We start from the raw sequence: 27,748 nt of genomic DNA on the forward strand, positions 1-27,748 counted from the left end.
CGAGCGCTATTCTGGATCAGGAACAGCCCAAATTGCGGCGTCTGCCTGGCTGGTCTGGCCAGTCTCAGTCTCAGTGTCACTCTGGATGGAGTGTGCTCTCCGTGCCCAACCAGGAAGACCATCCCCGCGCAATGTCCGAACACGAGATCCAACAATGTCTTTCAAGGCTGCCATTTTCTGGCTTGAACTTGTCAGCATTGCAGTGCAGATTAACTTAACTAAACCATGGTTTGTTTTGAAATAACATCGCTCCACTTACAATAATTGGGGCCGGATGATCGGGATATGGCGACTCATCGAGAAATACTGGAGACAGCTGGCTAGTCCATATCTAACAGTTTAAAAAAAAGCCTTCTTGGCAAGCTGGCTATCGCCACGCCTTGAGGCTCTGCAGCGTGTTGCAAATATTAAATGGCATAGTAAACTATAAACGCTGATTAAACTGGAATTACCTGAATACCATTGCCAGGCAATCTCTACCTGACAGACGTCGCTCATCTGATGACTTTAGAGCATTTTTACCTGCCTTTAGCAACCACGAGCATGTCCATCATACAAAGTTTCCCTGAAGCGGACGTCATCTGGTGGAATGCGAGCTCCTTCTATATTCGATGCCCGTTGTGCGAAGGTGTCCATCGCCGTGGCGTAGACTGGGATGTGGGAAAGCTGCAATATTCACATTGTGAGATGGGCAGGTACCTTTGCTGCTTCCCTATAAATAGCCAAGGCGAGGTTGCGTATGAGATTGATAAGAAACGAGGGCGATATATTAATATTTGTGTATCGCACGAAAGTGATTCCGAGGATGGGGATGATATTGATCATCTGGCGGCTGAATTGGCGCGGAAGGCTACGATTGGAGCACAGAGGGAAGAAACATATACTGATATATATGAAGACGCGAAGGAAATCGTTACCCTAGATCCAGGACTTAAACAGAAGAGGATCCGGCAGGCAATCAGTGACTGTGTGAACGGAGACGTACCAGCGGTGCAGGAATATCTGGAGACATCTCGTGAGTCCCAGCTGTTTGTTCAAGGGCGAGATCCCGGTGGCAAGACAATGCTTATCTGCGCGTCGGCTGAGCAGAGCTCAGAGATGGTGTCGCTCCTCATCCAGCACGGAGCAGATGTGGATTCTGTGGACAACCATGGAAGAAGTGCTCTCATGGAGGCAGCACTCTTTGGTCGGGTTGACAACGTCAAGGTTCTCCTAGGGCACAATGCAGACAAGAACCTTAGGGATGACGAAAACCGCCTGGCTATTGATTTTGCCCGAGAACATTACAAGAACCGACGGGAGGTATATCAGCGTCCGGGAGGCAATCTGACGTCTTCGTCCAAGCAACGCCCACGTCATACCATGGAGGACACATTCAAGAGGGATATTGACCGTCGAGAGATTGTACGCCTCCTCGGCGGGGAGGATCGAAAGTCAAGAATTACCTATGGGAGCCCTCCCACGTTATCACTGTCCAGGTCGTACACTTTTACCCGCTCCCCGATGAAGGACTCGTTCGAACTCCGCGGGCCGATCGAAAAGTATCCTGTCACTAGCAGTTGGAAAACAGTGGCACGGTTGGAACGAGGCGGGAAGTTCCCATCTGTTAGCGCTATGAGTGGATGGTCGCATACTTCAGTGCAGTCCCTCAGGGTCAATGGTCAACAATGGACGGACGATGTCTTTTATGTCTCGCAAGTCGTGGGCCATCTTTTGCCTCCCGATGCTGCCAAGGACCGGGGTAAAAAAGGTCGATACAATGCATGCCACGCGGAAAAGCAGTTGATAGCACACTTCATTGATCGCCATGTTTTGCTTCCACGCGACGGCCTCTCAGACTCGGAGCTGGAGGGAGATATAGAGCAGGTAGAGGACGAACTTGACGTGTTCCTTTCAGACACTGAAACCGGACGCCAGGTGACGCTCCTCAGGGAGAGGCAAAAAAATCTAGACCATGAGCTATTAGATTGGGATGGAAAGCTTGTCGGCAAGTATGATGAGACCAAGGCACTGAAGCTGAGGCTCAAATCTGTCGTGACAGCGCTAAACCGTCTGATTGCTACTCCTCAGGCCAGGCCACTTTTGAAGTTAGAAAGCCGTGTGGATATACTAAACCGGCGACGTCGCCGACACGCCGACCTTATCAATATGGCCAACGCACCACCGCCAGCTTCATTAACTGAGGCCGTCATATTGGTCAGCTCGTCTCCTTGTCCAGACTGCATCGAGTTCACACGCAAGGTTAACGAGTCCTTTGGATTGTCTATACAGTTATTTGCGGCACTTTAGTCAGCTTCAGGAAACCAGGTCTTATTGTACCGGTAAATGGCGGGTGTTATTTGCACCAGCTGGACCAAGCAATCGCGGAGACAGACATATTGTCAACCCCGAACCCCTTAATGTTGCCAATCAGTTCGGAATAATCAAGGGCATCAATTCTCAAACAAAAAAGCAAGCATTCTGTCAATTTGACCTATTACCCCAATAGGTTGTGAGCTTGCCGATCAAGTGATATCAGAGCTAACGGGGGATCACTCTCGGTACAACATCGGTTCATCATTATGGATTATGTCAATTAGGGCGTGTTAAATGTGTCCTTTGCTGAACAGTGACAGGCTGTCGTAAATCATTTAATGTTTGTTGCTGTATAGTTAGGGTTGCCCTATCATAACGTATTCAAGAATTATCCCAAACTACCCTGGCTTGCTACAATACTGCCTCGCGAGTTGTACCGTGATACTTTGGACTGAAAGCCATCACACTTGAACGGCACATCCATTGACAATCCAGGAATGTGGACCATGACCTATGACGTCCGTCTCATGTGGTGACTCGAGCAGGATTTTCTGTTGAGACTGATCAAAGCCGTCTAGCGGTCAAGTCCGGGCTCGGCACCGTGGAGCATCGAGGCTGGGGATCATGTTCGTCTGACCACAGGGAGCTAAATTAACGTGCTTCTGATATTCAAAGCGGCGAGCTGGGAGAGCAGATCCAGCTTCGAGCTTCAAGCTATGAGCTTCGAGCTTAACGGGATGGTGTTTGCACTTGCGTGCAGGATCTGAGGGGCTGCGGAGGGGAAGCTCGAAGGATCGGAGCTAGGTGTGAAAGCAACGTGATGTCGAGCTCCGGCCAGTGCCCACTCTTCAGCGGCTCCCTAGCTCCAACAGTCCAAGCACCTGTCTTCCAACGGTCGGTGAATAATGTCGCGCCGCGGTCCACAGACTTCGGCGCAAAGATGAGGCTGGAGGACGTCGATGAGGTCAATGACGATATCGGTCAGCTAGCGGGCAAGCATGGTTCGTGCTCTTTGTCCGAGAGTGGAGCAGAGTGCCGTTATCACATCCGTCAAGCTGAGGAGAATTCGTCTCGTCACGGTCCAAGCTCTCGGCCGTCCCCGCAGATGGCAGCTTGGCTGTTCGGTGGAGATATTTGACCCATCACGTGGGACTGGCCCAGTTTTTCAGATTCGAAACTCGGGCGCTCCTTGCAGACCGGAGTGCTGGTTGCCGTTAAATAGGGGGAGGATGCAGAGTGTTTGATGTCATTTGGGCGTCTGGGTGGTTGTGTTGGTTGAATGCAGTTGGAGAGAACGGTGTGCGGTGCCCTGTGATTCGACGGCCGGTACGGACCGCTGATTGGCTGTTGTTTCTCTACGCGCCCTGCTGGGTCCCGTGACACCGCCAAGGCCGCTCCGGCAGGACGTGATTGGTTCGCCAGGTGATGAGTGCTGCAGGTGAAGAAAGCCACTGGGCCAATCAGGAGCCGCAGCACCGGGATGCTCAAGAGTGATTTCGCAGGTGCAGAAAGCCGCAGTCTTGCGATCGTGAATCAGAGCTCGCGGTGGTTGTGAGGTCAATCTCTGCCCAGGCAGGCTGCCCTGCTGGTGCGACAATTGGACAGCAAACACCTCTGCGCCAGTCTGCGCCGGTGGCTTCGTGATTGCTCGTTGGGTACGTACTGCGCGCACCGCCTCGTACTATGGCAGCCCGTCGTCCTGAGCCCTGCGCTCGCGAGCTAATGACCTGGCTGTGATGCTGGTGTCAGATCCTTGTCCCGTCAGAAGCGCCATCCTGCCCTTGGCAAGCGCTTTCATTGCTTGATGGCTGGAGATTTTGATCGACTCTTGCCGCTACCTTCGTCGCCTGTCTGTCCTCGCCGACACCCTGCTGGAAATCTTAATTTGTGGGCTTTTCTCCCTGAAACTCCTTAAGCGACTCGCGATATCTTCATAAGGGCATTGCTGTCCTTGTCTGGGTATCAGAGCTGGCTTGATCGCTGTATCACTTCCTCCCGCCGATCTTCATCACCTCTTCCCCTCCGCACCCCTCCGCCATCCCGGCTATCTCGTTCCATCTCCTGCATTCGTGTCGCCTTTCCTTGCATATTGGGATTTTGGGGTATCTCCTTTTCGATATCTTTTTTGTTTTTTTGCCTTAAATTTCCGTCCGAGTATTATCTCCGCCCGGTCCTCCGCAAACCGCTGTTCCGTTGCTGATTAGAACAAGTCTCTCCAGGACCGCACACTCGCCCTCCCTCGACTGATACCGACGTTCCCTCGATGCGCCTTTTCGTCAAGTGGTGATGCTCCAGACAATTCTTTCTCCGCTTCCTCCGCCCTCTCTCAGACCCAGCGTCCAGCACTTCTGAACGAGTGGAGGTTGATACAGGCTTACGGGCTTACCGAGGCCTGCCCAGAAAATGGTGGAAGTCATATGGGATCGAGATCCCATCGCGGACATTCGAGCGTCGAAGATTGCGGCTGCTTCGTCCATACCGACTCAATCCCAATCGCTCCCAGCTCCGGTGCGGTTCGAAGCTTGTGCGTCGACCGCATCGTTGTTTCTCTACGCCCAGGGCTCCGCCATTTTATGTCTCCACCATGATACGTTAGCCCTGGAACGTCGGTTCGAGAGTCACAAGGACAATGTCCAGTTCATCTCTGTGGATAATGTTAGTGAGCGCGGCTCAGGGAGGTTGGTGGTTAGCTACGATGCCAGCAAGACGGCGGTGATTTGGGACCTGTTTACGGGGAGCGTCATTGCTCGTTTTGCGTCGTTTGAGCCGCTGAAGACTGCGTCGTGGATGAAAAATGGCAATGTAGCTTTTGGTAGTTCACTCGTCCTTTGAAGCTTATATTACCGTGCTTACAGACTCTACTCAGGAAACGAAAAAGGTGAGGTGATCCTATTCGAACCCACAACTTCAGACAATGTCTCCTGCCGCACCATCTTCGACCCAATCACGGCGTTGGCGCCTGCGGCTGATTGTCGGACTTATGCCATTGGGTGCGTTGCCTGTCAGATCTCCGGTTGCGCGACGAATCTAACATAATCTAGATACCAAAATGGGTCGATACTGATTGCGACGCTGTTGCCGACGTTTAATATCCTGCATACTATGACAACCTCTCGGGGACCGTCACCGATAGTCTCAATAGCATGGCATGCATCGTCGTCGAAACAAAAGTCGGATATGCTGGCGACTATGTCTGCTAATGGAGACCTCAGAGTGTGGAGTGTTGCAAAGCCACCGGGGAAGGAGGCTCCACGAGTGATCCGAGTGTTGAAGAGGGCCGATGTTTCCTCGCCAACAGAGCCTAAGTGGATGGCTTGGTCGAAGAACGGGAGGATTATACAGTATTTGGATGGGTGAGCCAAGCCTGATTCGTATCTTCATATGATGGCTAACCTAGACAGTGAAACATGGGCCTGGGACGTGAAAACAAAGCATATCAGCTACGAGCCGATTCCGACTATCGACAACCCCCTTGGTATCGCGAATTACGGACCCACCGCAACCCTCTTCACCATCGGCCCTCATTTCACGGTTCAGCAGTACGATTTGGAAAACCCAGCAATGGTGGCCAATGTACAGCACGCTCCCACGAACTCCATGACCTCGGCATTAGACCAGATGAGAGCTCGGACAAAGTCCCCGCGGGCCCTGCAGGATCCTCCAGAAATGCGGGAGTCTGCTAGCCCATACTCATCTAGACGTCGTACACCGTTTGATTCTAGCGGCATCGAGGCTGTAAGACAGCAGCGCGAACAGCTAAGCAGCCCTGGGTCATCTCACGGCCGGGCGGCGTCTCTTAGCTCCAAAGCTTCTTCGGACAAATACAAGCCTTCGTTTTCACCTCCGGCCAGGTCAGCGCACACTGCCACTTCCTTCTCCTTAACCTCGGCCGGTGGTGGCAGAGAGACTCCCCAGCCATCCTACACGTACGCTTCATCGATATCGATGTCATCAGCCAAGAGCTCTCGCGCCGGGTCACGCCTGAGGAATGAGGTTCAGTTCAGCCCGGCGGACAAAAATGCCGACTTGTTCCCCTTTACGCGCGCACGATTAAACGATGTCCCGTACCGGACGCAGCAGCCGCTCAACGAATCTCGCATGATGCCTGACGAGCTGCGACGGCAGATGCTGAGTATGGTCTTCGGATGGGATGGTGACATTGAGGGATTGATCAAGGACGAGTGTATGTTTTATTGCTACTTCTGAAGATCTAGGCTGACTTCCACAGTATACCGCCACCCCCCAGGCAGCCCAGCAGCAATCCTGCTAGGACAGTGGATCGACGAATCGGACAGCGATCATATGGTTTCAATGCTCAGTGCTGGCCCGACATCTGTTGGTGACTGGATGTTACTAGCCCTGAGCCAGATGAACGGCCAATCCCAGGCAAACAAAGTCGGTCAAGCCTTCGTCCAGAAGTTGCTCGAGCTGGGCGATGTCCATACTGCGGCCACGGTGTTGGTCGGTCTAGGGGATAGGAATGACGCCATTGAAGTTTACGTCTCGCAGCATTACTACATGGAGGCAATTCTCATGACTTGTCTTGTCATGCCAACCGACTGGCAGCGACAGTCATACCTTGTTCGACGATGGGGAGAGCACGTTGTGGCCCACTCACAGCAGCAACTGGCTATCCGCTGCTTTATGTGTACTGGTGTAGAACCGGCGGATCCTTGGGCCTCACCGGCAGCTCACCAAGCGAACTTTGGAGAAATCATGCCTGGAATGTCCGCCCTCACGTCACCAGAGCCGAGCTCTGCTGGCCTTCTTCACCCAAATTCCTCTGCCACAGGTAACAGGCAGCCGCTGAGAGCGCCATCGCTCAAATTGATCACCAAGTTCGACGGGCAATCAAACAGCCACCTGCGGTTCCCCGGACTTGTCTCTGATGACAGGACCCCGACGAATGCGCCGGGAATTACCCCGATCGCGGACGTTGCGGCCATCTCACCCAGCAGCTTTGGGTCGTCCAAGTTAAACAACATCCAGAGTCTCAACAACGCAATTAATTCTAGGACAGGGACACCTGGGTTCCCCAAACAGCGTCTGCCGTCGATCGGAGAGACACCTGTGGATGTACACCCGCCCACATTCCTCTTCAACGAGCCTAAGAAATTAGTCGACTACAGCTCCACGTCTGAAAACGAGGATACCAGCCAGAGTCAGCCGCAAGATTCAGAGGAGGAGGGTCTTGGCCTACTGAGCTCCGCGCGGTACGACCCAGAAGATAGTCACAAACCAACCCCTAAAACGGCTGTCCAGGCGTCTGCGGATAAATGGGCGACTATTAAGGGCCTGCCTTCTCCGACTCCCGGGGTATTTGAGGCTCTGAGAGAGCGATCGGATAGTCGTTTGAGTGGCAGAGACCGTAAACCTGACAGTCTCCAGCTTCATTTAATGTCCGGGGAGTCTTCTCATGACGAAGCTCAGGATACTGGTGGTTCTTTGGCCGCCAGCTTTAGAAGCGGACTTTCCACGGGAAATAGTTTGAGCACGGCTAAAAGCCCTAGCGCGAGCGGACGAAGTATCGACAAGTACATCCATAGCCTGGATGAGGCAAGTTATCATTCGCGAAAGCACTCCGGCCACCGCCGTCCGAGGCGTAACACGGAAGACTCGATCGACCTAGGCACCCGCAAGTCAAAGTCAAGAACGGCATCTCAAGATACTACCCGCGGACGGGATGAGAGGCGTCATATACCACCTGCGAAACGTTCGCCCTCATCTCCTGTTCCCATGTCACCAGAAGATCTCGCACGGTATAGTTCCCAAGCGAGATCGAAGGGCCGGAGTACAAGTCGAGTGCGGAAGCCACGGTCCAGGAACTCCTCTGAACGGCGCCAGCATCGCTCTACTAGTCGAAACACTCCGAGCCGGGCTGATACGACTGAGTCATCTAACCGTGGCCGCAGCAGTGACAGACAGGGCCTGCGTAATATTTCCCCTCCATTCCCGGTGCCCATAACCAACCCGGAGGATGCTCTCAAATTCGTGGCAGGCGATAGGGAAAGGAGAAGTCGCCAGCGAAGCCGTAGCCGTCGTCCCTCTGCGTCGAGGCGTGAGGGGTCTACTGATGACCGACGTACTCGGCAGGGCTCGAGGAACCGCGCAGAGTCTGCTTCGAGGCAGGCTGGAGAGCATGAAACGAGCCAGGCGAATGAACTGCTTGCTTCTTTGAACCCGCAGGAAGCAGAGGTCAGACCCGATTCGGATGTCACTAATATACCGGCTCCGATTTTGTCGCCTGCTGAAATACGAAGGAAGGAACTGGCTGCTGCTGAGCTCGAGGCACGTCGTCTATCGCTCGCGCGTAACCCTTCTGCCCCGAACATCCCCTTCCCTGGAGAAATCCATTATTCCCGGGTCATGGCAAGCCCTCCTCCGTTTTCTGGACAGTCGTTCACACCTCGAACGCCTGGGCGGAGTACGATCCCTCCCAGCAAGACGTCGCCAGATTATCAAAGTAGCTCCGACTCAAACTCCTCGAGAGCCGGTGTACCTCTAGGGCTCCCTGCGACTCCTCGTGCAATGCGTCACCCAAAGTATAGCGGTTCCGAAACAGAACAAGTGCCTCCGCCGCCGCCGCCACCTCCACCACCCCCTCCGTCGGCCCCTCTACAGAACGACTCGGCACCGCTCCTGCTGAGCAGCGCAAGGTATGAAGGGGAGTCTGAGCCCATCCCACGCTCAATGTCCGTCCCGGCTATGGACATGCAACCTCCGACTCGCCGACCTGACATGCCACTGCATCCCCATTTCAACCCCAATCTCCCACGAAGCCGTTCCTCAGACCGGCGCCACCGCCACGACAGTTCCCGTGAAGTCTCCCCTGTAGCCCCCAGCGGGAACTACAACTTCGGTTCCTCACCCGTCACGGTGAGCATCGAAGAAACAATGGAAAAGGTCATACCGCCCATCCTCCCGGAACTGCAACACCTCAACATGAACACTCCGCCGCCCCCACCACCCCTTCCTGCGGTCTCAATGGCTCCAGGGTCCCACCGCGAATCCTCAGGCACTATTGATATAGCTATCGACAACGAGAATCTCGGCCGCTTGCTGCCGCGCGCTATGACTGCCGGACCGGCTATCAGCACGAACACCACCACCGAGTCAAGGCCGCCCATGGGCCGCCGCATGTCCCTTGAGCATCGCAGAAACCGCAGCGTGAATGAGTCTTTCTCGTCGAAGATTCGCAATCTGACTAGACGGAGTAGCCGGGGCTCGGATGCCTGGGGGTCGTCATCGTCTGGCCCTGGCGGGCTTTCTATCTCCGGACCGACTCTTGAGGGGCACTATTCGTATGATGGTGCACCGGGGGCTGATGCCGAGGGACGTATCTAGTTCCTCCTCTTTTTCTTGCTTTTTTCCCATTTGTGCTCTCCCGGTTTCCTTGTTTTCCTTGCTTTTGTCCAGTCCATTTGATTATTGAATTACGATTGACGAATTTCTTTTGTTGTACTTGGTAGTGATATATTTTGCTGCTGTCATTTTGTCCTTAGCATTATTTCATTTTTGGTTATTTATTCACACAGCATTTATTTTTCTATACCCCTCTCAGACCCAGTATGACAACCTGCAGACAGGCAAGAAGACCGACAGATCGGCTTTACGGCACTATATGAGTTTTTCGTTTTGTTTCCCGTTCCATTTTGCTCGTTTCCTTTCTATTTTAATTTTCGTATATCTTCCCTTTGTAACCAGATTAGCGTATCCATATCTCTACATCTTATATCGCCTGCGAAGGCACAAAAAGTCAAGTCAACCAAGTGTAACTATCTTATTTAAGGTCCACTAGTACTGAGTAACATAGCCAGACAATCTGTTAAGGTAGATAAGAAAGAAGGGACTCGGACTTTCAAGGCCTGTAGGCTTTGAGTTTGTCTTCCGGAAGCCCAATTCACGGACTGCTTATACATAGTCTGACACCGCCCATTGTAGTAACAATGCCTTTAGAAAGGACCCAGTACTGGTTATAGAATGGCTGAAACATGTTTATGGCGGGTTGAGTGTCAGCATAATTGCCGTGGACTGGACCTTGTCTTCGGTTTCCGAAAACGGATAACGCGTATACCGGGGATCATTGCGTATATCCCCGTTGGTGATAGCAATGACATGAATTGTATCTTGAATTGCGCTCTTTTTATAAATGCTGGAACTTGGTTGGTTAAATCAATCATTTCTATACTCCTGGCCTCCGGGCTGATATCACCATCTTGGGTCATAAAGCTAGTCCAGCAGAGAGCTCTAGTTTATGGGCCGTTCACACACTGGACTGTGTATCAAGTCCACATTCTCTCGTATCTATATACACAAAGAATATCCCATAGATATAGTAAGGTCAATGCCATGAAACAGCAGTAGTCCAGCCAGCTCGCTAATTCAGGCCCCTCAACCTCCTCAGCCCCCCGTCCGCATACTCCCTAGGCACAAGCCCCCATTCACTCTCCGTCTCACTATGAGCAACATCATCCCTCTCATACGATTCCATCCTTACCTCATGCGTGATCATAATCTCATCAGACTGGTAAGATCTGGACCTCCCCCCCTTCCCTCTCCCCGCTACAGCCGCCGGCGAAGCTAGAGCTAGATCCCCCTCATCCAGCACCGTCAAATCCCCCACGCCGTACTTTCCAAGGCTTATATCCGTTGTGCGCTTGGGGTGTGAGCCCGAGCTGGGTCCTGAGGACTTGTAGGTATACTGGTCCTGCGCGTTGGGGTTTCCGGAAAGGGCGGCGGAGGCGAGCAGGTGTGGGAAGACGCGCGTTATTAGCGGCTTGAGGGGCGGGAGACAGCAGCAGATTATGCCGCTGTTGACTTCGATGTTGGACCAGAGGGCTATGGGGGCGCTGTCTTCTGTTGATAGTGGAGTATGTGGTTAGATGATGGATATAGATGTTTGATCTTTGAAAGGGTGGAGGGGTACGCACTTGAGGGGTCTGGGGAGTTGACTGCCCTGCGCAGGTAGTTTAGACGGACCATGCTTGTGATACAGGCACTACATAGAGAGGTCGTGTGGGTTAGTAGTATTTCATTTACAAGTTTATGGTGGGAATGGACGTACAAGCTTCCCGTCGCAAAGATAAATATCACCCCAACCTTCTGCCTTCTTTTCGAGAGGCGCAACTGCGAAAGGGACGGGATTGGCAGGACGAGAACAGCCAAATCGGTAGCAATGTTAAATGCGCCGTTGAAGTACCACAGGAAAGCCTTGGGGATACAGCTGCCCTTGACGGAGGTGTCCCAGAAGGAACTAACGGGCAGGCAGTTCAGGAAAGCGCTGAGGACGGTCCAGAGCCCGTAGACAACGATGATGGCAATGAGGATTCTTGCTGTGAGGACGAATTTGGGTGTTGGGAAGATGCGGAGATAGAGGGAGATGATGGCGGCTTTTGTGAGGGTTAGGGCTAGGTTGTAGAATGGGATTGAGAGCCAGAGGGCCTGGAGGTGGTTAGTGATTCTCTTCTCGATACTTTCAGTCACTTACTTTCAGTTGTAGCTTGATTGTTTCGGGGGACAAGGTTGCTATGGGCTGTCCGGAGCCATTATCGACTTCTACATAGGGTGAGCAGGTATGACATGATGGCGTCCGTTGATAAATACCTTGCACGAGGAAAGCGAATGAACACCATGCAAAACACTAAACCTCATCATCAGCTGCGACTGTGCAATTGCTTGATACCGTACCAATGCCAGTGTTATGATATAGTCGTCGATTCCCGGATGTCTAATCAGGTAGAACCGGGTGTACAGCCTCAGCAACACGAAGACGGTAGATAGCGCACCAAAGCAGGAGGAGATTGCAATGACATGCATACTGAGAAGCAACGAGTCCCTGCAATGCGCATGTAAGACCAGCTATGACTGTCTTGCACGGAGACACTATATACTGCGGCCTGGAAATAGGATCCAGGACGATCAGGACCGCGCGAGAGCGTCCGAGAGAGCCCGAGATCGGCCATAACTGCAAATAGCGCGAAGGTTATCTGGAACCGAGCAGAGTTTAAATGAGGCGACTCTGTAGAATTGCCTTGTATAGTAAGGATCCGCTCTGTCACGGATACACAACACCGTTATCTCGCAGTTAGTTTCTCAACGCAGGACCTTGCCAAATAGATGTCCCTGTAACAGGTCCCTGTACTTCATCTGGAAGGGATCCGGTCCGTCACAGTCCAGGAGATCTGTCTAGCGTTGACTTATTCATAGCGGCCTTCCTTCCGTTCCTCCCAGCACGTAGTCGGCTACATTTCTCCGAGTGTCTGTTCCAACTGGCGAATCCCTTAATTGGGCCTGGGTGGAAATGGATCCTTGCCCAATTCGCCATCTGGAGCTCGTGAGGCGCGCTCTGCTGTCCCAATCACATCCAGATCTCTGCGCACACCCTGCCTCTTTGCACCGAGTAAACACGCCTAATTATTCCCCTGGATCCCTGCGTTAACTTAAGTACTGGCCGGCCGGAACTTGCCCCCTCTCACTTTGCAAACACCACTGCTCCATCGCCATGCACGTTACACGGACAACCTGCATTGCAGGCTTGGCTTTACGCCTCAACCTCGTATTGGCCACCCAGTCCACTCAACCGTTTGAGGGCCAGACCTTGACCGGCCACTCTGATCTGCTGCCCGTTTATGACTACGTAATTGTGGGCGGGGGTGTTTCAGGGCTTACTGTGGCAAACCGTCTCTCGGAGGATCAAAGTATGATACTGGAGTCATTTACAAAGAGATGACCTTATATTTAGTCGTTTCACATGTGCATATGCTGATCTTTAATGTAGCATTAAGCATTCTTGTTATTGAGGCGGGGGAATTGTATGTATCCCTGACTGGCATCACTGTCCAGACTAACAAGACCCGGCAGTGACCAGAATGAAGACTTTATCGTCGTCCCTGCACTTGCAGGCGGTGCCGTTGGTACCAAATATGACTGGAACTCGACCTATTCGCCGAATCCAGACACCGCAAATCGTGCGATTCCTATTCCCCAGGGAAAGGCAGTCGGCGGCTCCAGTCTGCTCAACCGTATGGTCTTTGATCGTGGATCCAGTGCGGACTATGATCGCTGGGAGATCTTAGGAAATCATGGCTGGGGCTGGGTCGATCTCCTACCGTACTTCAAGAAGGTGATGCAATGCCTTGCCGACTGAGAGTTCCTGCTAACGGCGTGATTCATGCAGAGTGAAACCTTCACGCCCCCGACTCCTGATATCGTCGGCGAATGGGGCGTCACGTATGATGCGTCGGTGCATGGGGAGTCAGGAAATGTCCAAGCGAGCTATTCGCCGTGGATCTGGCCCAGCACCAGTGGGTCCCAATTGCTGTGCTTTGACCACGTTCTGACCAGGACTTAGAGCACTTCATCAGCGCCCTTACGGAGTCTGGAATTCACATCCCCAACGATGGAGCCAGTGGTGACGCCGTGGGTGGATTCTTCAGCCCTCATAACCAGGACCCTGCCACTGCCACCCGGTCCGATGCTCGCAGGGCCTACTGGGATCCAGCATCGACAAGGCCCGGTCTGCATTTAATCACCGGCCATATGGCGACTCGTCTTGTCAGCCAAGAGTCAGCTGATGGGCCGATCATCACGGCGGTTGAAGTATGTTTGTGGCCAATTTATAGGGTTTGATTAACCTGACATGAAGCCACCAGATCGCCGCCTCGTCCTGTGCACCACGGACCACAGTCAACGTCCGGAAGGAAGCGATCCTCGCAGCCGGGGCTATCCACACTCCTCAGATCCTTCAGCTCTCTGGAATTGGCGATCCGGCCCTCCTCGCCGGACTGAACATCCCCACGGTGGCCAATGTCTCAGGGGTCGGCCGCAATTTCCAGGACCATGCCTACATCCCTGTTGTCTTCTCGTGTAGGTCCTCGAACCCGTCCCTGACTGAATGTCACTAACTGCTGCAGTTGACTTTCCACTGGTAGCCGCAAACCTAAGTACAAACGCCACCTTCGCCGAGAAGTCCCGCTCTATATACAATGACCGCAAGACAGGGCCTTACGCGGACGCCACAGCGGACTTCCTCGCCTTTCTCCCGGCGACAAATATCACAGACCAAGTCGAGACCATCTACCAGAACGCTCAAGGTCAAGACCCAAATAGTTACCTCGAGACCGATACACCAGCCAGCGTGCAAACCGGCTACACAGACCAGCACAAGCTCCTAACCGAGGGTATCGCCGCCTTAAATGAAGCCCAGATCGAAATCATCTTTACGGATGGCACCTTCGTCATCGGCCTCCAGCACCCCTTCTCACGGGGAAGCGTGCGTCTGGCATCAACAGACCCATTCGCCCCACCACTCGCAGACCCGGCGTACCTGCGTAATCCCATCGACGTACAGCTTCTCATTGCCGCGGTCAAATACGCCAAATCACTAGCTACTACAGCCCCGTCCCTGTCCGTGTTTAACCCCGTCGAACAGATCCCCGGTCCGGCCGTTGTCTCGGACGCAGATATAGAGGCTTATATCCGCGGTGGTGTGGCGCCTCTTTTCCATCCGTCTGGGTCTTGCTCTGTAGGGAAGTATGAGACTGGGGGTGTGGTCGATACGGAGTTTCGGGTTCATGGGGTAAGGGGTTTGAGGGTTGTGGATGCGAGTGTCTTTCCGGTGTTGCCTGCGACGCATATCCAGAGTTCGGTTTATGCGGTTGCTGAGATGGTGAGTCTCTCTCTCTCTCTGGTTGTTCCATCTGGGTGTCGCCTTTTGCAATGGATATAGATTATGGATGCTAATGTGGTCTAGGCTGCCGATGCTATCAAGTCTTCGTAGGCTTTGCCGTTGGATGTCCTTGACTTACTGCGGATATCCTAGACGTTATTGCTTTATCATAGTATACAATAGACTTTGTATATCTCGGTCTCTTGTAGTTCAATGGTTAATGCCTTAATGCCTCAGGGCAGGTGGCAACACATGACGTCATTACACATGTTGCATCTGCAGGTTACATTCTATAATCTATATAGATACATTCGAAAAACAATCAATCTGAGTCAATCAACAAATAGAACGAAGACCTACAGCATCTGACTTTCGTAGACAGCACCATGCCGTGAGGCGGAAGTTGGGGCTGGTTCGTAGACCGAATTAATTCCTCGGTAGAACCGAATCTCAACCGGAGAAATCTCAGGAGTCACCAAGACACAACCACAACCGCCACCACGACACAGTTCTCCCTCTTCTCCTTTTTCTCTGCGGCATCAACATGCAAGGACTGTCATCTCTCCCCCCGGAAATCATCCTCCACGTTACTGATTTCCTGGACTACGAATACGAAATCAATGCCCTTTCCCGTGCGAATCGCCACTTCCATCGGCTGTTAACTGCCGAGCTGTACAAAGCCACCGTCCACAGGGCCAATGCCGCGCAAGGATCCCGGAATTCGAATGCCCTTCTCTGGGTGGCTGTCCGCGGTGTAGAACAGACATTTCCGAAGCTTCTCGCGGCTGGTTCGCGGCTGGACTCTGTGCTGCTGCCGGTCGCTGCGGCTTATGGACAGGACGCGATCGTTAAGCTGCTGTGCGAACATCGACATGGGGCTGACGCTGAGGTTGATCTTAATCAGTATCTTGACTGGAGAGACAGGCTTGACCTACTGGGAGCGGTAGAGCGTGAAATCATCGGGACGCCTTTGACGCTTGCGGCTCAGTATGGACATGAATCTGTTATTCAACCACTATTAAGCTACGGGGCGGATATAGACTCGAGGGGCCTCGAGGGCCGGACGGCATTAGCGGTTGCTGCAGAGTCTGGATTTCTTTCTATTTGCAAAGTCCTGCTGAGCCACGGGGCTGATGTTGAGGCTGTTGGTTATAATCACGCTACGCCGCTTCATCTGGCTTCCCGAGCCGGGCATACGGAGATAGTCAGGGCTTTACTTGAGAAACACGCAGATGTGGATCACCAGGACCGCTTTCGGCATTCAACCCTCGCGGTGGCTGCAGCGGGTGGGTGTGTAGAAACAGTCCAGTGCCTGCTTGATTATGAGGCGCTGCCGAACATGCAAATGCTGATGGCGTGTGCGAGATATCAACGCGCCGAAACGCTGAAGCTTCTCATCCGGCATTTCGATTACCCCCGTTCTGCACAGAACCAGGCAGAGCTGACGACAGTTGCTTGTGCGGCAGCTGCCTGTGGGTTGAGTGACCTGTTGGCCGAAGTTATAGGGCTAGATTGGGAAGTGAATTCCGTTCCTGTTCGCGGGTATCTCGAACGTGGCGATGCTTTTGATCGATACTGGACACCCTTGGCATATGCTTCTTCCTTTGGCTATTTGGATATCGTGCGGATGCTTCTCTCACACGGTGCCAATGTCAATGGGATGCGGTATCGCGCCTACCTCCCAGATCGAGATGCTCCAGCGAGCCCCCTTTCATGCGCAGTAAAAGGGGGCTGGACGGATATTGTCACATTATTGTTGGAACGTGGTGCCAACATATCTTTCGCAATGGCCAATGCAAGGGACAATAAGATACTATGTGACGCCGTTGCATACGAGCCTATCCTGAAGGCGTTACTGGATCGTGGAGCACTGGAATGTACTCCCTTCAGCCCTACGCTGGAATATCTGGCGGCAGAGGCGGTGCGAGCAGGCAACGCAAAATCAGTCCGGATGCTCATTGATGGGCGTGTCGATATCTGGAAAAACGGGTTCCAGCTAGAAGAGGGCAGGGGATCTGCAAATGTCCTTGCAGAAGCCAAGGGCGCGGTACTCGATGTTTTAGTGCAGGCCGGTTGTCTCCCTCGAGCTGGAGAGGAAACTGAGATTATCACCACATGCTCTGCCGTTACAGCTGCCAACATCCCCCTGTTGCAACATCTCATCTCTCGCGGACTTGACATTTCCCCTCGGTCTCCGGAGCTGCGATACCAACTTCTACGCCGGGTTGTCACCAACCACTACGTGGAGCGGGCAGAAATCAGTCTGGACTTCCTACTTGGGGAGGGCTTGGAAATCAACACACTCGATAAAGACGGCCAGACTCTATTACTGTCGACCCTGCACCATCAAGCCACATATTTTAGAGACGGAACTATTGGCCTGTTGGTAGATCGCGGTGCGAACCCCTGTTTTCAAGATACGCAGGGGAACTGTCCGCTTGTCGCCGCTGTACACAATGAAGCCGCCTCGAGCGACACATCCATCTCTTTGCTACGTGGAATTGAGGCCCAGAAGATTCCATTCGAGGTGTTCGCCCCTCAGGTTTTGAAGGCTATATCTGCTGCTGAGGAGTGTGGCAATCGGGATGATAGACTCCGGATCCTGAGGCGGTTTTACTGGCGGAGGAGATATCCAGTGTAGGAACTCACTTCATTCTAGCTGTGTTGCTTAACTGTGTAAACGGTTGTATATAGAGGTTGTGTATAGAGGTTGTATTTCGTTGAGATATCCAATTGAATATTATATATTTAACAGACCTGACCAGAATTGTAATTATAGCTTTCAACGGTGTCATCCGCACAATTACATGAACACCGTACCACCGTTCGGCAGACTTATTTTATTATTTACCCTCCTCAGCAAGCAATACATCCAGCGACAGATGAGTAGACAACAAAGTCCTCCCACTATCCGCAGCAGCATAAGTGGTCTCCGTAGGCCCATCCGGATTAACCCTAACCACATGGTGCTTCGGCTGGTCATCAACAAGAAGCCTCAACAGATCCGGGCGCGAATAATGTCCAACGGGGTCCGTCAAATGCTTCGCATAATCAATCTGATCTAGGTCAATATCGCAATAAATCAGGCCATCAAAGTTCGGATCCGCAGCCTCGGTGAGTTGTCTCCCATCAGGCCCAAAGACAGAAGCGCACCCGCCGCCGCCGCTGAGCATGAAGCTGCCCTTTGATGCGCCGGCCTGGCCTTCGCTGTTGAGTTTGGCCCCGGCGGCTGATAACACCTGGTTTGTGCACAGCACGAACACCCCGCCTTCTAATGCGTACATCCGACTTGCGGTTACTTCGTTGGCTTCGCGGGAGACGGAGTAGGGCTCGGGGCCGCCGCTGTATTCGCCGTTGAAGGGCCAGGCCGCGATGTGCACTTGTTCGCCTTGCGAGTAGGTGTGGTATTTCAGGAGCGGCTGGAGGTGTTCTACATCAACCGGGTTAGCAAATGACTGAAAATATAGATATGGTCCTGTCCTTGGCCCTACCCCAGCAGTTCAACATCCCAATACGACCTAGCGGTGTATCCACGACGGTGGTGAGAGAATCGCCCGTTGCATCTCCAAACAGCGTTCGTTCAACATGCGTAGGCTTCGTTTTCCTTCTATGCAGGAGGATATTCCCATCCGGCCCGATCATGACCTGGGCAAGGTACAGACTCGAGCCAACGCGCTCACTGAACCCAAAGACAATATATATACTGTGTTTCGCGGCAGCCTGGCGGATAGCTAGCATCTCCTCCCCGTAGGCGGAGATACTGTTTGCCATGTATTTCTGCACGAGCGGGATGTTCTCTTTGTAATTTCCCGACCAGAGGAAATTTGGGTATCCCGGGACCCAGACCTCGCTGAAGGCGATGAGGGAAGCGCCGTTTTGTTTTGCTTCGGAGATGAGATGCAGCGATTTGGTGATTGCGGCGGCTTTGTCGAACCAGCAGGGTTCGGATTGGCAGATGGCGGCTTTCCATTGGCGGATGGACATGTTGGATACGTGGTAAGTGGGATATCTTATTGATTAGTTTCTTGGGAAGGATGGCTTGCTATTTGTATTCTAAGTATTGATATCAAAATATACTGTACTCCTTCGGTTAAGTATTTGCCGGTGGGAATTGGAGATCAGGGATATCTGCCAATCAATGATGCAGAATCAAGCAATTGTAAGATCTTACCAGAAAGTGTGGAGAATCACTAGTTAGTAGTTACTACGAGACCTACAACCGGGTATGCAGTACCCGGAGGACTGGTTAACAACCAGATTCGTAAAACGTAACTCATAATTTAAATGTTATCTCCAGACCATCAGCCGTTCGTACGTGCCCTGGAGTATCAGACCACAATGCAGGTCCCCAAATCAGCAAACCTAATAACTTCGTCCCCCGCGCCAGGAGTACTCCTCGTCCTCATCAATCGACCAAAAAAACTCAACTCTCTTTCCCAACAGGACAGCCGCGACCTCGACGCCGTTTTCCAGTGGTTCGACAACGAGCCCGCTCTCCGTGTCGCTATCATCAGCGGCGTGGGACGCGCTTTTTGTGCGGGGGCCGACCTTAACGGTATGTTGATTACTCCGTTATCCCTGTTAGAACTGCACTTGGAATCATGTATCTAAATATAGCCGTGTGTACTGATGTTAACATTAACGTTAAAGAATGGATGAAAACCGCCCAAACCGGGCACAGACTCCAACTCCCCCCAACCGGCTTCGGAGGCATCTCGCAGCGCCAGGGGAAGAAGCCCATCATCGCCGCCGTTAATGGGATAGCGTACGGCGGGGGCTGCGAGATGGCCGTGAACTGCGACCTTGTTATCGCATGCGTCTCTGCAACATTCGCCCTCCCGGAGGTGAAACGCGGTGTGACGGCACTGGCGGGCGTGTTGCCCCGGATTGTGAGGACTGCTGGACGGCAGCGGGCGACGGAGTTTGCGCTGACCGGGAGGGCTGTGAGTGCGGAGGAATTTGAGAAATGGGGGATCTGTAATGAGGTTGTTGGGGAGGGGAGGGATGTGGTTGGCGTGGCGGTGGAGTATGCAAAGGCGATTGCGGCCAACAGTCCCGACGCGGTGATTGTTACAAGGGAAGGGCTGAAGCTGGGATGGGAGGCGCTGGGGGTTGATGAGGCGAGTCGGTTGTTTGAAGCTCGTTGGAGTGCGACGCTGTATGAAGGGCCGAATCTGGTCGAGGGACTGCGGGCGTTCGCTGAGAAGAGAGAGCCGCGATGGCACAGCAAGCTCTAGTTAGTTGCAGGTACGGTAAGCCCCGTAAGATAAGCTGCAATTCGGCGTATCTTAGACTGCCAATTGGCCAATGCACCGTGGGTCGTGGTATTCCTGTTATAATACGCGTAATGCGGGGAAGCCCTGGCCTTTCTTCTTCCAAGTAGAGCAGACCTTCTGCATTCCACTGCTTGACAGAAAATGACCGACAGACCAAACCCCCGCAAAAGGGTATCGCTCGCCTGCGAGCAGTGCCGCGCCAAACGAACACGAGTAGGCTCGACTGTCATGCCGGCTTCCGAGGCTGATGCTGATGCTGATAACAGTGTGACGGAGGACAGCCCAAATGTGGCTCATGTCTGCAGAAGAACAGTCCCTGCCAATACCCCCGCGGCGAAAATAAACGAAAGCACGTCTCCTGGCGAATTGTTTCTCACTCTTGCTAACTCCGATAGACCCCCCAGCAAACGCTATGTGCAGTCGCTGCAGGCCCATATCGCTGTCTTGGAGAGGCAGCTCGTCGAACTTGGGGGAAAGGTCTCGCGCTTAGAAACTGGACGGGAAAATGCCGCTACAGCTGATGGTGAACCTAATTCCCCTCCCAATAACCTCGTAGAGACCAAGAGCTCCGACCTGCGAGACCCCATCGAGGAACTAACCCAGCGCGCGGGGAGACTAAACATCGGCGAGGACGGACAGCTGCGATACTTTGGAGCCCAGAGCAACTACCACCTCCTCCACGGCCCTATATACAACGAGACCACTCGACCCATCCAAGAGTTCCAGGAGATCGGACTGGCAACGGCAGGTCTACTATGCAGGGCAGTGGATGTGCCACAGGGGTTGCAAGACCACTTGCTGGGCCTGTATTGGCGATGGCAGAATCCCTGGCTCTATATGATTCATAAAGGGTCATTCATGTCTGACTATCGAAACGGCGGCAGGGGCAAGTTCTGCTCGCCGGTGCTCCTGTTTGCCATATTCGCGCTGTCGTCGCGATACTCGGATCGCGTTGAGGTCCGTTCAGACCCTGAGGATCCTCATTCCGCTGGAAATCGGTTCGCAGAGCAGGCGAAGATCCTGCTTCAGCATGAGTGTGAGGCGCCCACCACGACGACAGTGCAAGCGGCGAGTCTGCTCTCGTTGCGATGGATGTCGGAGAATAAGGAGTCCCTGGGATGGCTGTATATAGGTATGTTATGTATCAAGAGCTGGTGGCATGTTCTGATTCAAGTAGGAATGGCGACAAGGATGGCGTACAATTTGGGCCTCAATCTAGATTGTGCTTCCTGGGTTGCGGCTGGAATGATTTCAGAGCAGGACGCCGAAGTCAGGAGAATCACTTGGTGGGGATGCTACAAGCTGGATAAGTGCGTCTTTTACTGTCAATGCGTGATCTTACTTACATATCCTAGGCTTTACTGTATTGGACTGGGCCGGCCTGGAACTACGAGGCTGTCTGATATTGTGAGTACCGCCATTAGTATACAAGACCAGACTAACTCGGCCAGACATGCCAGAAGCCAAAGCTTGAACCAGAAGTCGAGTTCGAACCATGGCTTCCTGAAGGAAAACAGGATGATTCTATGCTTGGTGCACATACGCGGACGATAACTGCGATGAGATACTCCTGCGACCATCTCAGCATGATATCAGAAGCCCTAGAGACAATGTGCGTCAGCTGCCTTCCTCTATACCAGTAGCTCACCTGAATAGATACGCCCCCGGACACCGCGTCAGCGAGCCAGAGGCTGAGAAGATTGTTGCGCGGGCAGACGTGGCATTTAATACTTTCTACAACTCCCTTCCAAGCCACCTGCGTTTGCCCTCGTCACCCAGGACACCCTCTTGCCCGCATATCTACCAGCTGCAGTGAGTGACCAGATACCTTCACTTTGATTACTGCCACTCATCATCTACTTTAGCATTCAATTCCACGTCCTGCAAATCCAACTCCATCGCCCACTCATCCGCCACCGCCACGTACCGTCACAGGAAGTAGAAGAAGCCGACACCCACCTCGAAGCATGTCGTAAATCAGCAACAACCATATCCCGAATCTTGAAGACATACCAAGTCCACTATACCCTGGTCAGAACTTACCTGTAACCTGTTATTCCCATCCTACGCACATCCATCTAACACTCCCCTTCTAGCGCCTCACACCCGTCGTCACAGTGGTAAACACATTCAGCGCCGCCGTAATCCACCTCATGGGCGCTGCATCGCCAGACGAAGAGATTCGGCGATCGGCCCAGCGGTGTCTGCGCATTTGCATCCTCGCCCTGGAGCAAATGGCCCTAGCCTGGATGTGGAGTCGGCGGGCCCTGCGCGCGGTTAGGCTTTTGGCGAGGGAGTGGCTTATTACTGATCCTACACTATTATCATCGAGGGAGCACGAGGATGATGGGAATGGGAACGGAGATGGGAATATGCGATCTCAAACGCCGTCGAAGGAGATTGAGGATACGAGCATGTCTGCGTGTAATGGTGCGCCGCCGACGCCGTCACTGCAGCCACTAGAGCCAGCACCGCAGTATTGGACACTTGGGGGCAGTACAGATACTGGACTCGATATGCCATTTCAAGGAGCCTCGGGTGTACAACCACGAGATCTTTCCTTCTGTGACTTCGGCGACTTTAGTGACCCTACTTATCTAGGCCTCGACCTCAACGACACCGACTGGCTAGCAAGCTTGAATGCAGTAGAGGGACTAGGTGGTGGATTTGATAGTAGCGCACAGGCGGACCCGTGGGTCACAAGTGCTCTTTCTCAATACCCCTTTCAGGACCAGTGGGTTGGGATTCCCGAGGCATTGTGGCCAGTCCAGGATGGGGTTTAGAGTGGACTGGGATAGAATGGTGTCTTTCGAGCTGAGTGGGCATTCTGTATCACTAATACTGCTTTATTAGAATAAGATATACCAATTACTCTGGTATGCACTGCAGGGAGTGATTCGGGTGAGCAGTATCCGCAGATAAAGGCACGAAAGACGTGATTATCGCCAGCTGCAAAGGAGACCTAAGGAAGATTATAGAATAAACTTTGGATGCACCGTAGATCCGGGAAAGCAGTATCCTATCTAGGGTACACCGAAGCACTTTATCTGTCCCTAATCGTATTGAATACTGATACGTATGATCCGCTTCCCCGCATTCCGGGTGAGCATTACCCTTGAAAGCCTGGTAAATACGGGGTTACGATTGGCCCATGCAGTCCCACTCCAAATGCTTGATCGACGGTGCAGCGTGAACTATCTGCTGCTTCGCTGATCATGAGAGTGTATAAATATGTAGGTTCGTAGCTCGGAGGCTGGTGTATTTTGTTTGTATATCCAGCCGGCAAGGTATCAACATGGTCGCTTTCAAATGGGGTGGGAAACCCATCACAGGGTACAACCTGCTGGTATGTTAGAGAGCGAAATCCTCCTTGGACACTGTGAATAGTTAGAGTGCTAACGCGGCCGGAGATAATTGCCTTTGCCACGCTGGGCAGCCTCGCGTATGGCTATTCAGCAGCAATCATCGGCTCTACGCTGGGCCAACCCTCGTTCCTCGCCTACTTTGGCCTCGACACTGCAAGCAACTCCGCCGCGTTACAGGGTGCCATAAATGGACTCTTCCAGGCTGGAGGGCTCTTTGGGACTCTGGTGTTTGGATTCCTGGCCGACAAGTGCGGACGATGTAAGGCGATCTTTATAGCAACGGTTGTTGCTGTTATTGGGGGTGCCCTGCAGGCTGGATCTGTGCATATCGCCATGTTCCTTGTTGCGCGATTCATTACTGGCTTTGGCATTGGCGGACTTGTTATGTTGGTTCCGCTGTGGCAGAGTGAGGTTGCCCCGTCACACTCGCGAGGTCTCCTTGTTGGTCTACACGGAGTCTCCATCCTGGCTGGATACTCGCTGTCCGCGTGGGTTGGGTACGGCTTCTACTTTGTGAATGTGGCCGGGGCGCAGTGGCGTCCCCCTCTTGCGCTGCAGTGCTTCCCACCTCTTGCCCTTGGGGCCGGTATCCTCTTTATCCCCGAGTCCCCTCGATGGCTCGTCGAGAAAGACAAGCTCCTCCAGGCAAAAGCCACCCTGGAACGAATCTACCGCGACACAAACGACCCAAATGGCTCAGAAGCCCATCGCCAATTCCATCAAATCCGCTCCCAGCTCGAATTCGAGCGTGACCTCCCCTCCTCCTGGCTATCCCTCCTCACAGTCCCCCATTACCGCCGCAGAACCCTCATCGGCTTCACAACCTTACTAGCCGGCCAGCTCACAGGAACAACCGTCATAAACAACTACGGCCCAACCCTATACAGCTCCCTCGGCCACGGCCCCGCAGCCAGCCTCGCCCTCTCAGCAGGCTGGCTAACAGAAGGTCTAGTCTGCAACATCTTCAACGCCATCCTGCTCGACTACGTCGGCCGCAAATGGCTCATGACGACGGGTCTAGCCGGGTGCGCGGTCTCGCTGCTCGGCGCAGGCATAATGGTCGCTCTCTACGGAGGAACCGATAACAAGCCCGGGAACTCGGCGGGCGTGTTCTTCCTGTATCTGCATCTAACCTTCTACGCGACCTGCATGGATGCGTCGACGTATGTCTATGCGTCGGAGATCTGGCCCACGCACCTCCGCGCGAAGGGGTTTGCTGTCTCGGTTGCGGGTTTGTTTGTGGGGTCGCTAACGCTGCTGGAGGCTGCGCCGACGGCGTTTGAGACGATTGGGTTTCGGTTTTATCTTATTATGATGGCGTTTACGGTTGTTTGTGCGGTGGTCTTTGCGGTGTTTTTTCCCGAGACGAAGGGGTTGTCGTTGGAGGAGGTTGCGAGGTTGTTTGGCGATGAGGTTGCTGTTTCTTCTGTGGGTGTTGAATGTGCGGATGGAGAGAGGACGAGGGAGAAGGAGTTGGAGTCTTGATTGCTTTGAGAAACCCGCGTTTAAGAAGAATAAATACTAAATACTGGATTTGGCTCGTCTAAATATATTTAAAGGCTCTTTTTCGTCGTTGGTGAAACATGCCGTTTTGAAATATGGATATATTTTTGCAGCGCTTAGCCATTCTGTAATCTAGACCATTAAGTATTTCGGGACATTGCACCAACTTCCTTGAATAACAGAATGCTAATATCCTCGCGACGATTGCCGCTCCATTGGAGGACCAGACCCACCATCTATCAACTTAAGTTCGAGCTCAGTCGCACTGTAGAGGTGCGAGTCGCACTACGCCTCGGGCGATCGGATATCAGGACCCCCAGCGCATCCCAGTTCAGCAGGATCTACGGGCCCGAAAGAGTATAAATATCGCAGTTTCTTGTCCTCTATCGGAGTACTTGACTCCAGGGTGCACATCTTAGAATCATCGCATCACGGAAACATACAGAATGCAGGCAGCGCAAGCTTCAAACCCCGACAGCCATTGCACCTTGAACCTGGATGCTCTGATTGTTGGCTCAGGGTTTTCCGGCATCTACCTCCTCCACAAGCTACGCGACGAGCTGGGGCTGAACGTCAAAGTATTCGAAGCAGAGGCCGACATTGGCGGAACATGGAACAATAACCGCTACCCGGGTGCAAGAGTCGACTGTCCAATCCCCCTGTACGCATATTCATTGCCCAAGGTGTGGCAGTCCTGGACTTGGACGGAGCTATACCCTGGCCAGAAGGAAATAAAGGCCTACTTTGACCATGTTGATCGCGTGCTGGGTGTGCGGAAGGATTGTCTGTTTGAGTCTATGGTCAACGGGGGCACGTTCGATCCGTCGGCCGATCGATGGACGGTTCGAACTGCTGATGGGAAGGTTGCGACGGCCAAGTATCTGATTGTGGCCGTGGGCTTTGCTTCGAAATCGTACTTGCCAGATTGGAAAGGGCTGCACTCGTTCCAGGGGACGATTTACCACTCGGCTCACTGGCCGGAAACAGAAGAAGTCAACGTTAGAGGGAAGAAAGTGGCAGTCATTGGAACAGGCTCGACAGGCATCCAGATTTTCCAAGAGTGGGCCAAGGTCGCGGAAGAAGCGTTTCTCTTCCAGAGGACGCCAAACCTCTGCCTACCCATGAGGCAGCAGGAATTGGATGCGAGTCAGCAGGCGAAAGACAAAAGGGGGTATACAAGCTATCTGGCCGAGTGTGCGGCAACCTTTGGCGGGCTAGATTACCAGCCAACCCCCAAGAATACGTTTGATGCTTCCGAAGAGGAGAGGCAGGCGTTCTGGGAGAGCCTCTATCAACTGGGCGGGTTTAGACTCTGGCAAAACAACTACCAGGACTTCGTTACCAGCCTTTCTGCCAACCGCGAGGCATACGACTTCTGGGCCCGGAAGACACGCGAGAGAATCCATGATCCTAAGAAGCGAGACCTTTTGGCTCCATTAGAGCCCCCACACCCATTTGGAGCCAAACGACCATCTCTCGAACAGGACTTCTACGAGCAGTTCAACAAGTCGAATGTCCATATTGTTGATACGAAGAGCCACCCGATTGTCGCGGTCACACCTACTGGGATTGCCACCTCCGACGGAAGGATCCACGAAGTCGATATCATCGCCGTGGCAACTGGATTTGATGCAGTAACTGGGGGCCTGCTGCGCATGGGTCTCAGAGACAACAACGGAGTTGGTCTCGACGAACGCTGGAAAGACGGCATGTCCACCTATCTCGGCATGGCCATTAGCGGGTTTCCAAACATGTTCCTCCCATATAGCCTTCAGGCGCCAACTGCTTTTGCAAATGGGCCCTCTCTGATCGAGCTTCAGGGAGACTGGATCGCAAACTTGATTAGCAAGATGGAGAAGGAAAAAGTCCAGAGTGTCGTCGCTACTCCCGAAGCTGAGAGTGCTTGGAATGACGAGGTCAATGCGATTACAAACATGACACTTTTGCCGTTGGCTGAATCGTGGTATATGGGATCCAATATTCCGGGCAAGCCAGTTCAGTCGCTGAACTACCTTGGCGGTCTTCCCACCTATCGAGACAAATGTGCGCGGGTTCTTCAGGAGGACTTTTATGGTTTTTGGAAAGCATGATGTCTACATGCTCTGTTAAGGACATGTACGATATTTCCAAGTTAGTGTCTGGCCGATACTCTCACTTTAGTTGGGTAAATGCGAAAGAGTGCGCTACAAATTACAACTTTGTTGGTATCTTATAAGGGAATATTTCCTGTGTGAATTGAGACTCTAAACACCAAACATCGCGCTTCCAAAAAGCGGAAGGGAAGAACTAAGTGGACAACATAGATAGTGGGTTATCGTGAGACAGTGGGAGATGGGCAGACGATATCGGATTCTCAGGAAGCATGTCTTCTTCCAAAGTGGGAAATGAAGAAAAGAAAGCCTTGCACATCGTCCATCTTGAAAGGTCTACCAAATGCACATTGAATGCCTCAGAGAAGGAATATAATTGGCCCCCAGGGTCAACGTTGTAGGCATTACTGATTGGATGGGACCACGATAAGCGAAAGCAGGAGGCAAAGTACTTGAAGAATCTATCTGTTAGGATCTCGCAATTTGAAAATACCAGGCGTTCGCGGAACCCAGGCCTAGATGCACAAACAAATACCTGGTTATTTCGTTGCA

At 52.8% G+C, this 27,748-nt stretch overlaps 11 protein-coding genes across 11 annotated transcripts; 9 read left to right on the forward strand and 2 right to left on the reverse strand.

Moving 5' to 3' along the window:
* Positions 1-543: 543 nt before the first annotated feature.
* APUU_71087S (ankyrin repeat domain-containing protein) lies at positions 544-2,289 on the forward strand (the record flags this gene model as incomplete). Its single annotated transcript, XM_041696032.1, has 1 exon — positions 544-2,289. One exon carries the CDS (start codon positions 544-546, stop codon positions 2,287-2,289), a length of 1,746 nt encoding a protein of 581 aa, XP_041561703.1.
* Positions 2,290-3,115: 826 nt separating this feature from the next.
* On the forward strand, positions 3,116-3,433 carry APUU_71088S (uncharacterized protein; the record flags this gene model as incomplete). Its single annotated transcript, XM_041696033.1, has 1 exon — positions 3,116-3,433. One exon carries the CDS (start codon positions 3,116-3,118, stop codon positions 3,431-3,433), a length of 318 nt encoding a protein of 105 aa, XP_041561704.1.
* Positions 3,434-4,698: 1,265 nt separating this feature from the next.
* APUU_71089S (uncharacterized protein) lies at positions 4,699-9,639 on the forward strand (the record flags this gene model as incomplete). The annotated part of the gene is made up of 5 exons (XM_041696034.1): positions 4,699-5,107; positions 5,162-5,285; positions 5,337-5,648; positions 5,697-6,478; positions 6,524-9,639. 5 exons carry the CDS (start codon positions 4,699-4,701, stop codon positions 9,637-9,639), a joined length of 4,743 nt encoding a protein of 1,580 aa, XP_041561705.1.
* A 1,033-nt stretch (positions 9,640-10,672) lies between these two features.
* On the reverse strand, positions 10,673-12,111 carry APUU_71090A (uncharacterized protein; the record flags this gene model as incomplete). The annotated part of the gene is made up of 5 exons (XM_041696036.1): positions 10,673-11,151; positions 11,226-11,293; positions 11,360-11,736; positions 11,783-11,850; positions 11,925-12,111. 5 exons carry the CDS (start codon positions 12,109-12,111, stop codon positions 10,673-10,675), a joined length of 1,179 nt encoding a protein of 392 aa, XP_041561706.1.
* A 685-nt stretch (positions 12,112-12,796) lies between these two features.
* APUU_71091S (GMC family oxidoreductase) lies at positions 12,797-15,073 on the forward strand (the record flags this gene model as incomplete). The annotated part of the gene is made up of 8 exons (XM_041696037.1): positions 12,797-12,992; positions 13,073-13,106; positions 13,156-13,417; positions 13,472-13,598; positions 13,646-13,893; positions 13,947-14,160; positions 14,208-14,962; positions 15,047-15,073. The coding sequence occupies 8 exons, from the start codon at positions 12,797-12,799 to the stop codon at positions 15,071-15,073; spliced, it is 1,863 nt and encodes a 620-aa protein (XP_041561707.1).
* A 433-nt stretch (positions 15,074-15,506) lies between these two features.
* Positions 15,507-17,603, forward strand: APUU_71092S (uncharacterized protein; the record flags this gene model as incomplete). The annotated part of the gene is made up of 1 exon (XM_041696038.1): positions 15,507-17,603. The coding sequence occupies one exon, from the start codon at positions 15,507-15,509 to the stop codon at positions 17,601-17,603; it is 2,097 nt and encodes a 698-aa protein (XP_041561708.1).
* Positions 17,604-17,805: 202 nt separating this feature from the next.
* On the reverse strand, positions 17,806-18,946 carry APUU_71093A (carbon-nitrogen hydrolase family protein; the record flags this gene model as incomplete). Its single annotated transcript, XM_041696039.1, has 2 exons — positions 17,806-18,392; positions 18,454-18,946. 2 exons carry the CDS (start codon positions 18,944-18,946, stop codon positions 17,806-17,808), a joined length of 1,080 nt encoding a protein of 359 aa, XP_041561709.1.
* Positions 18,947-19,300: 354 nt separating this feature from the next.
* Positions 19,301-20,199, forward strand: APUU_71094S (enoyl-CoA hydratase/isomerase family protein; the record flags this gene model as incomplete). The annotated part of the gene is made up of 2 exons (XM_041696040.1): positions 19,301-19,517; positions 19,613-20,199. The coding sequence occupies 2 exons, from the start codon at positions 19,301-19,303 to the stop codon at positions 20,197-20,199; spliced, it is 804 nt and encodes a 267-aa protein (XP_041561710.1).
* A 180-nt stretch (positions 20,200-20,379) lies between these two features.
* APUU_71095S (fungal specific transcription factor domain-containing protein) lies at positions 20,380-23,021 on the forward strand (the record flags this gene model as incomplete). The annotated part of the gene is made up of 7 exons (XM_041696041.1): positions 20,380-21,370; positions 21,416-21,548; positions 21,594-21,645; positions 21,690-21,850; positions 21,895-22,050; positions 22,104-22,269; positions 22,335-23,021. 7 exons carry the CDS (start codon positions 20,380-20,382, stop codon positions 23,019-23,021), a joined length of 2,346 nt encoding a protein of 781 aa, XP_041561711.1.
* Positions 23,022-23,533: 512 nt separating this feature from the next.
* APUU_71096S (sugar porter family MFS transporter) lies at positions 23,534-25,088 on the forward strand (the record flags this gene model as incomplete). The annotated part of the gene is made up of 2 exons (XM_041696042.1): positions 23,534-23,584; positions 23,649-25,088. The coding sequence occupies 2 exons, from the start codon at positions 23,534-23,536 to the stop codon at positions 25,086-25,088; spliced, it is 1,491 nt and encodes a 496-aa protein (XP_041561712.1).
* Positions 25,089-25,552: 464 nt separating this feature from the next.
* Positions 25,553-27,196, forward strand: APUU_71097S (flavin-containing monooxygenase; the record flags this gene model as incomplete). Its single annotated transcript, XM_041696043.1, has 1 exon — positions 25,553-27,196. The coding sequence occupies one exon, from the start codon at positions 25,553-25,555 to the stop codon at positions 27,194-27,196; it is 1,644 nt and encodes a 547-aa protein (XP_041561713.1).
* Positions 27,197-27,748: the final 552 nt, after the last annotated feature.

The sequence above is a fragment of the Aspergillus puulaauensis genome, chromosome 7 (genome assembly GCF_016861865.1).
Source record: "Aspergillus puulaauensis MK2 DNA, chromosome 7, nearly complete sequence".
NCBI lineage: Eukaryota > Fungi > Ascomycota > Eurotiomycetes > Eurotiales > Aspergillaceae > Aspergillus > Aspergillus puulaauensis.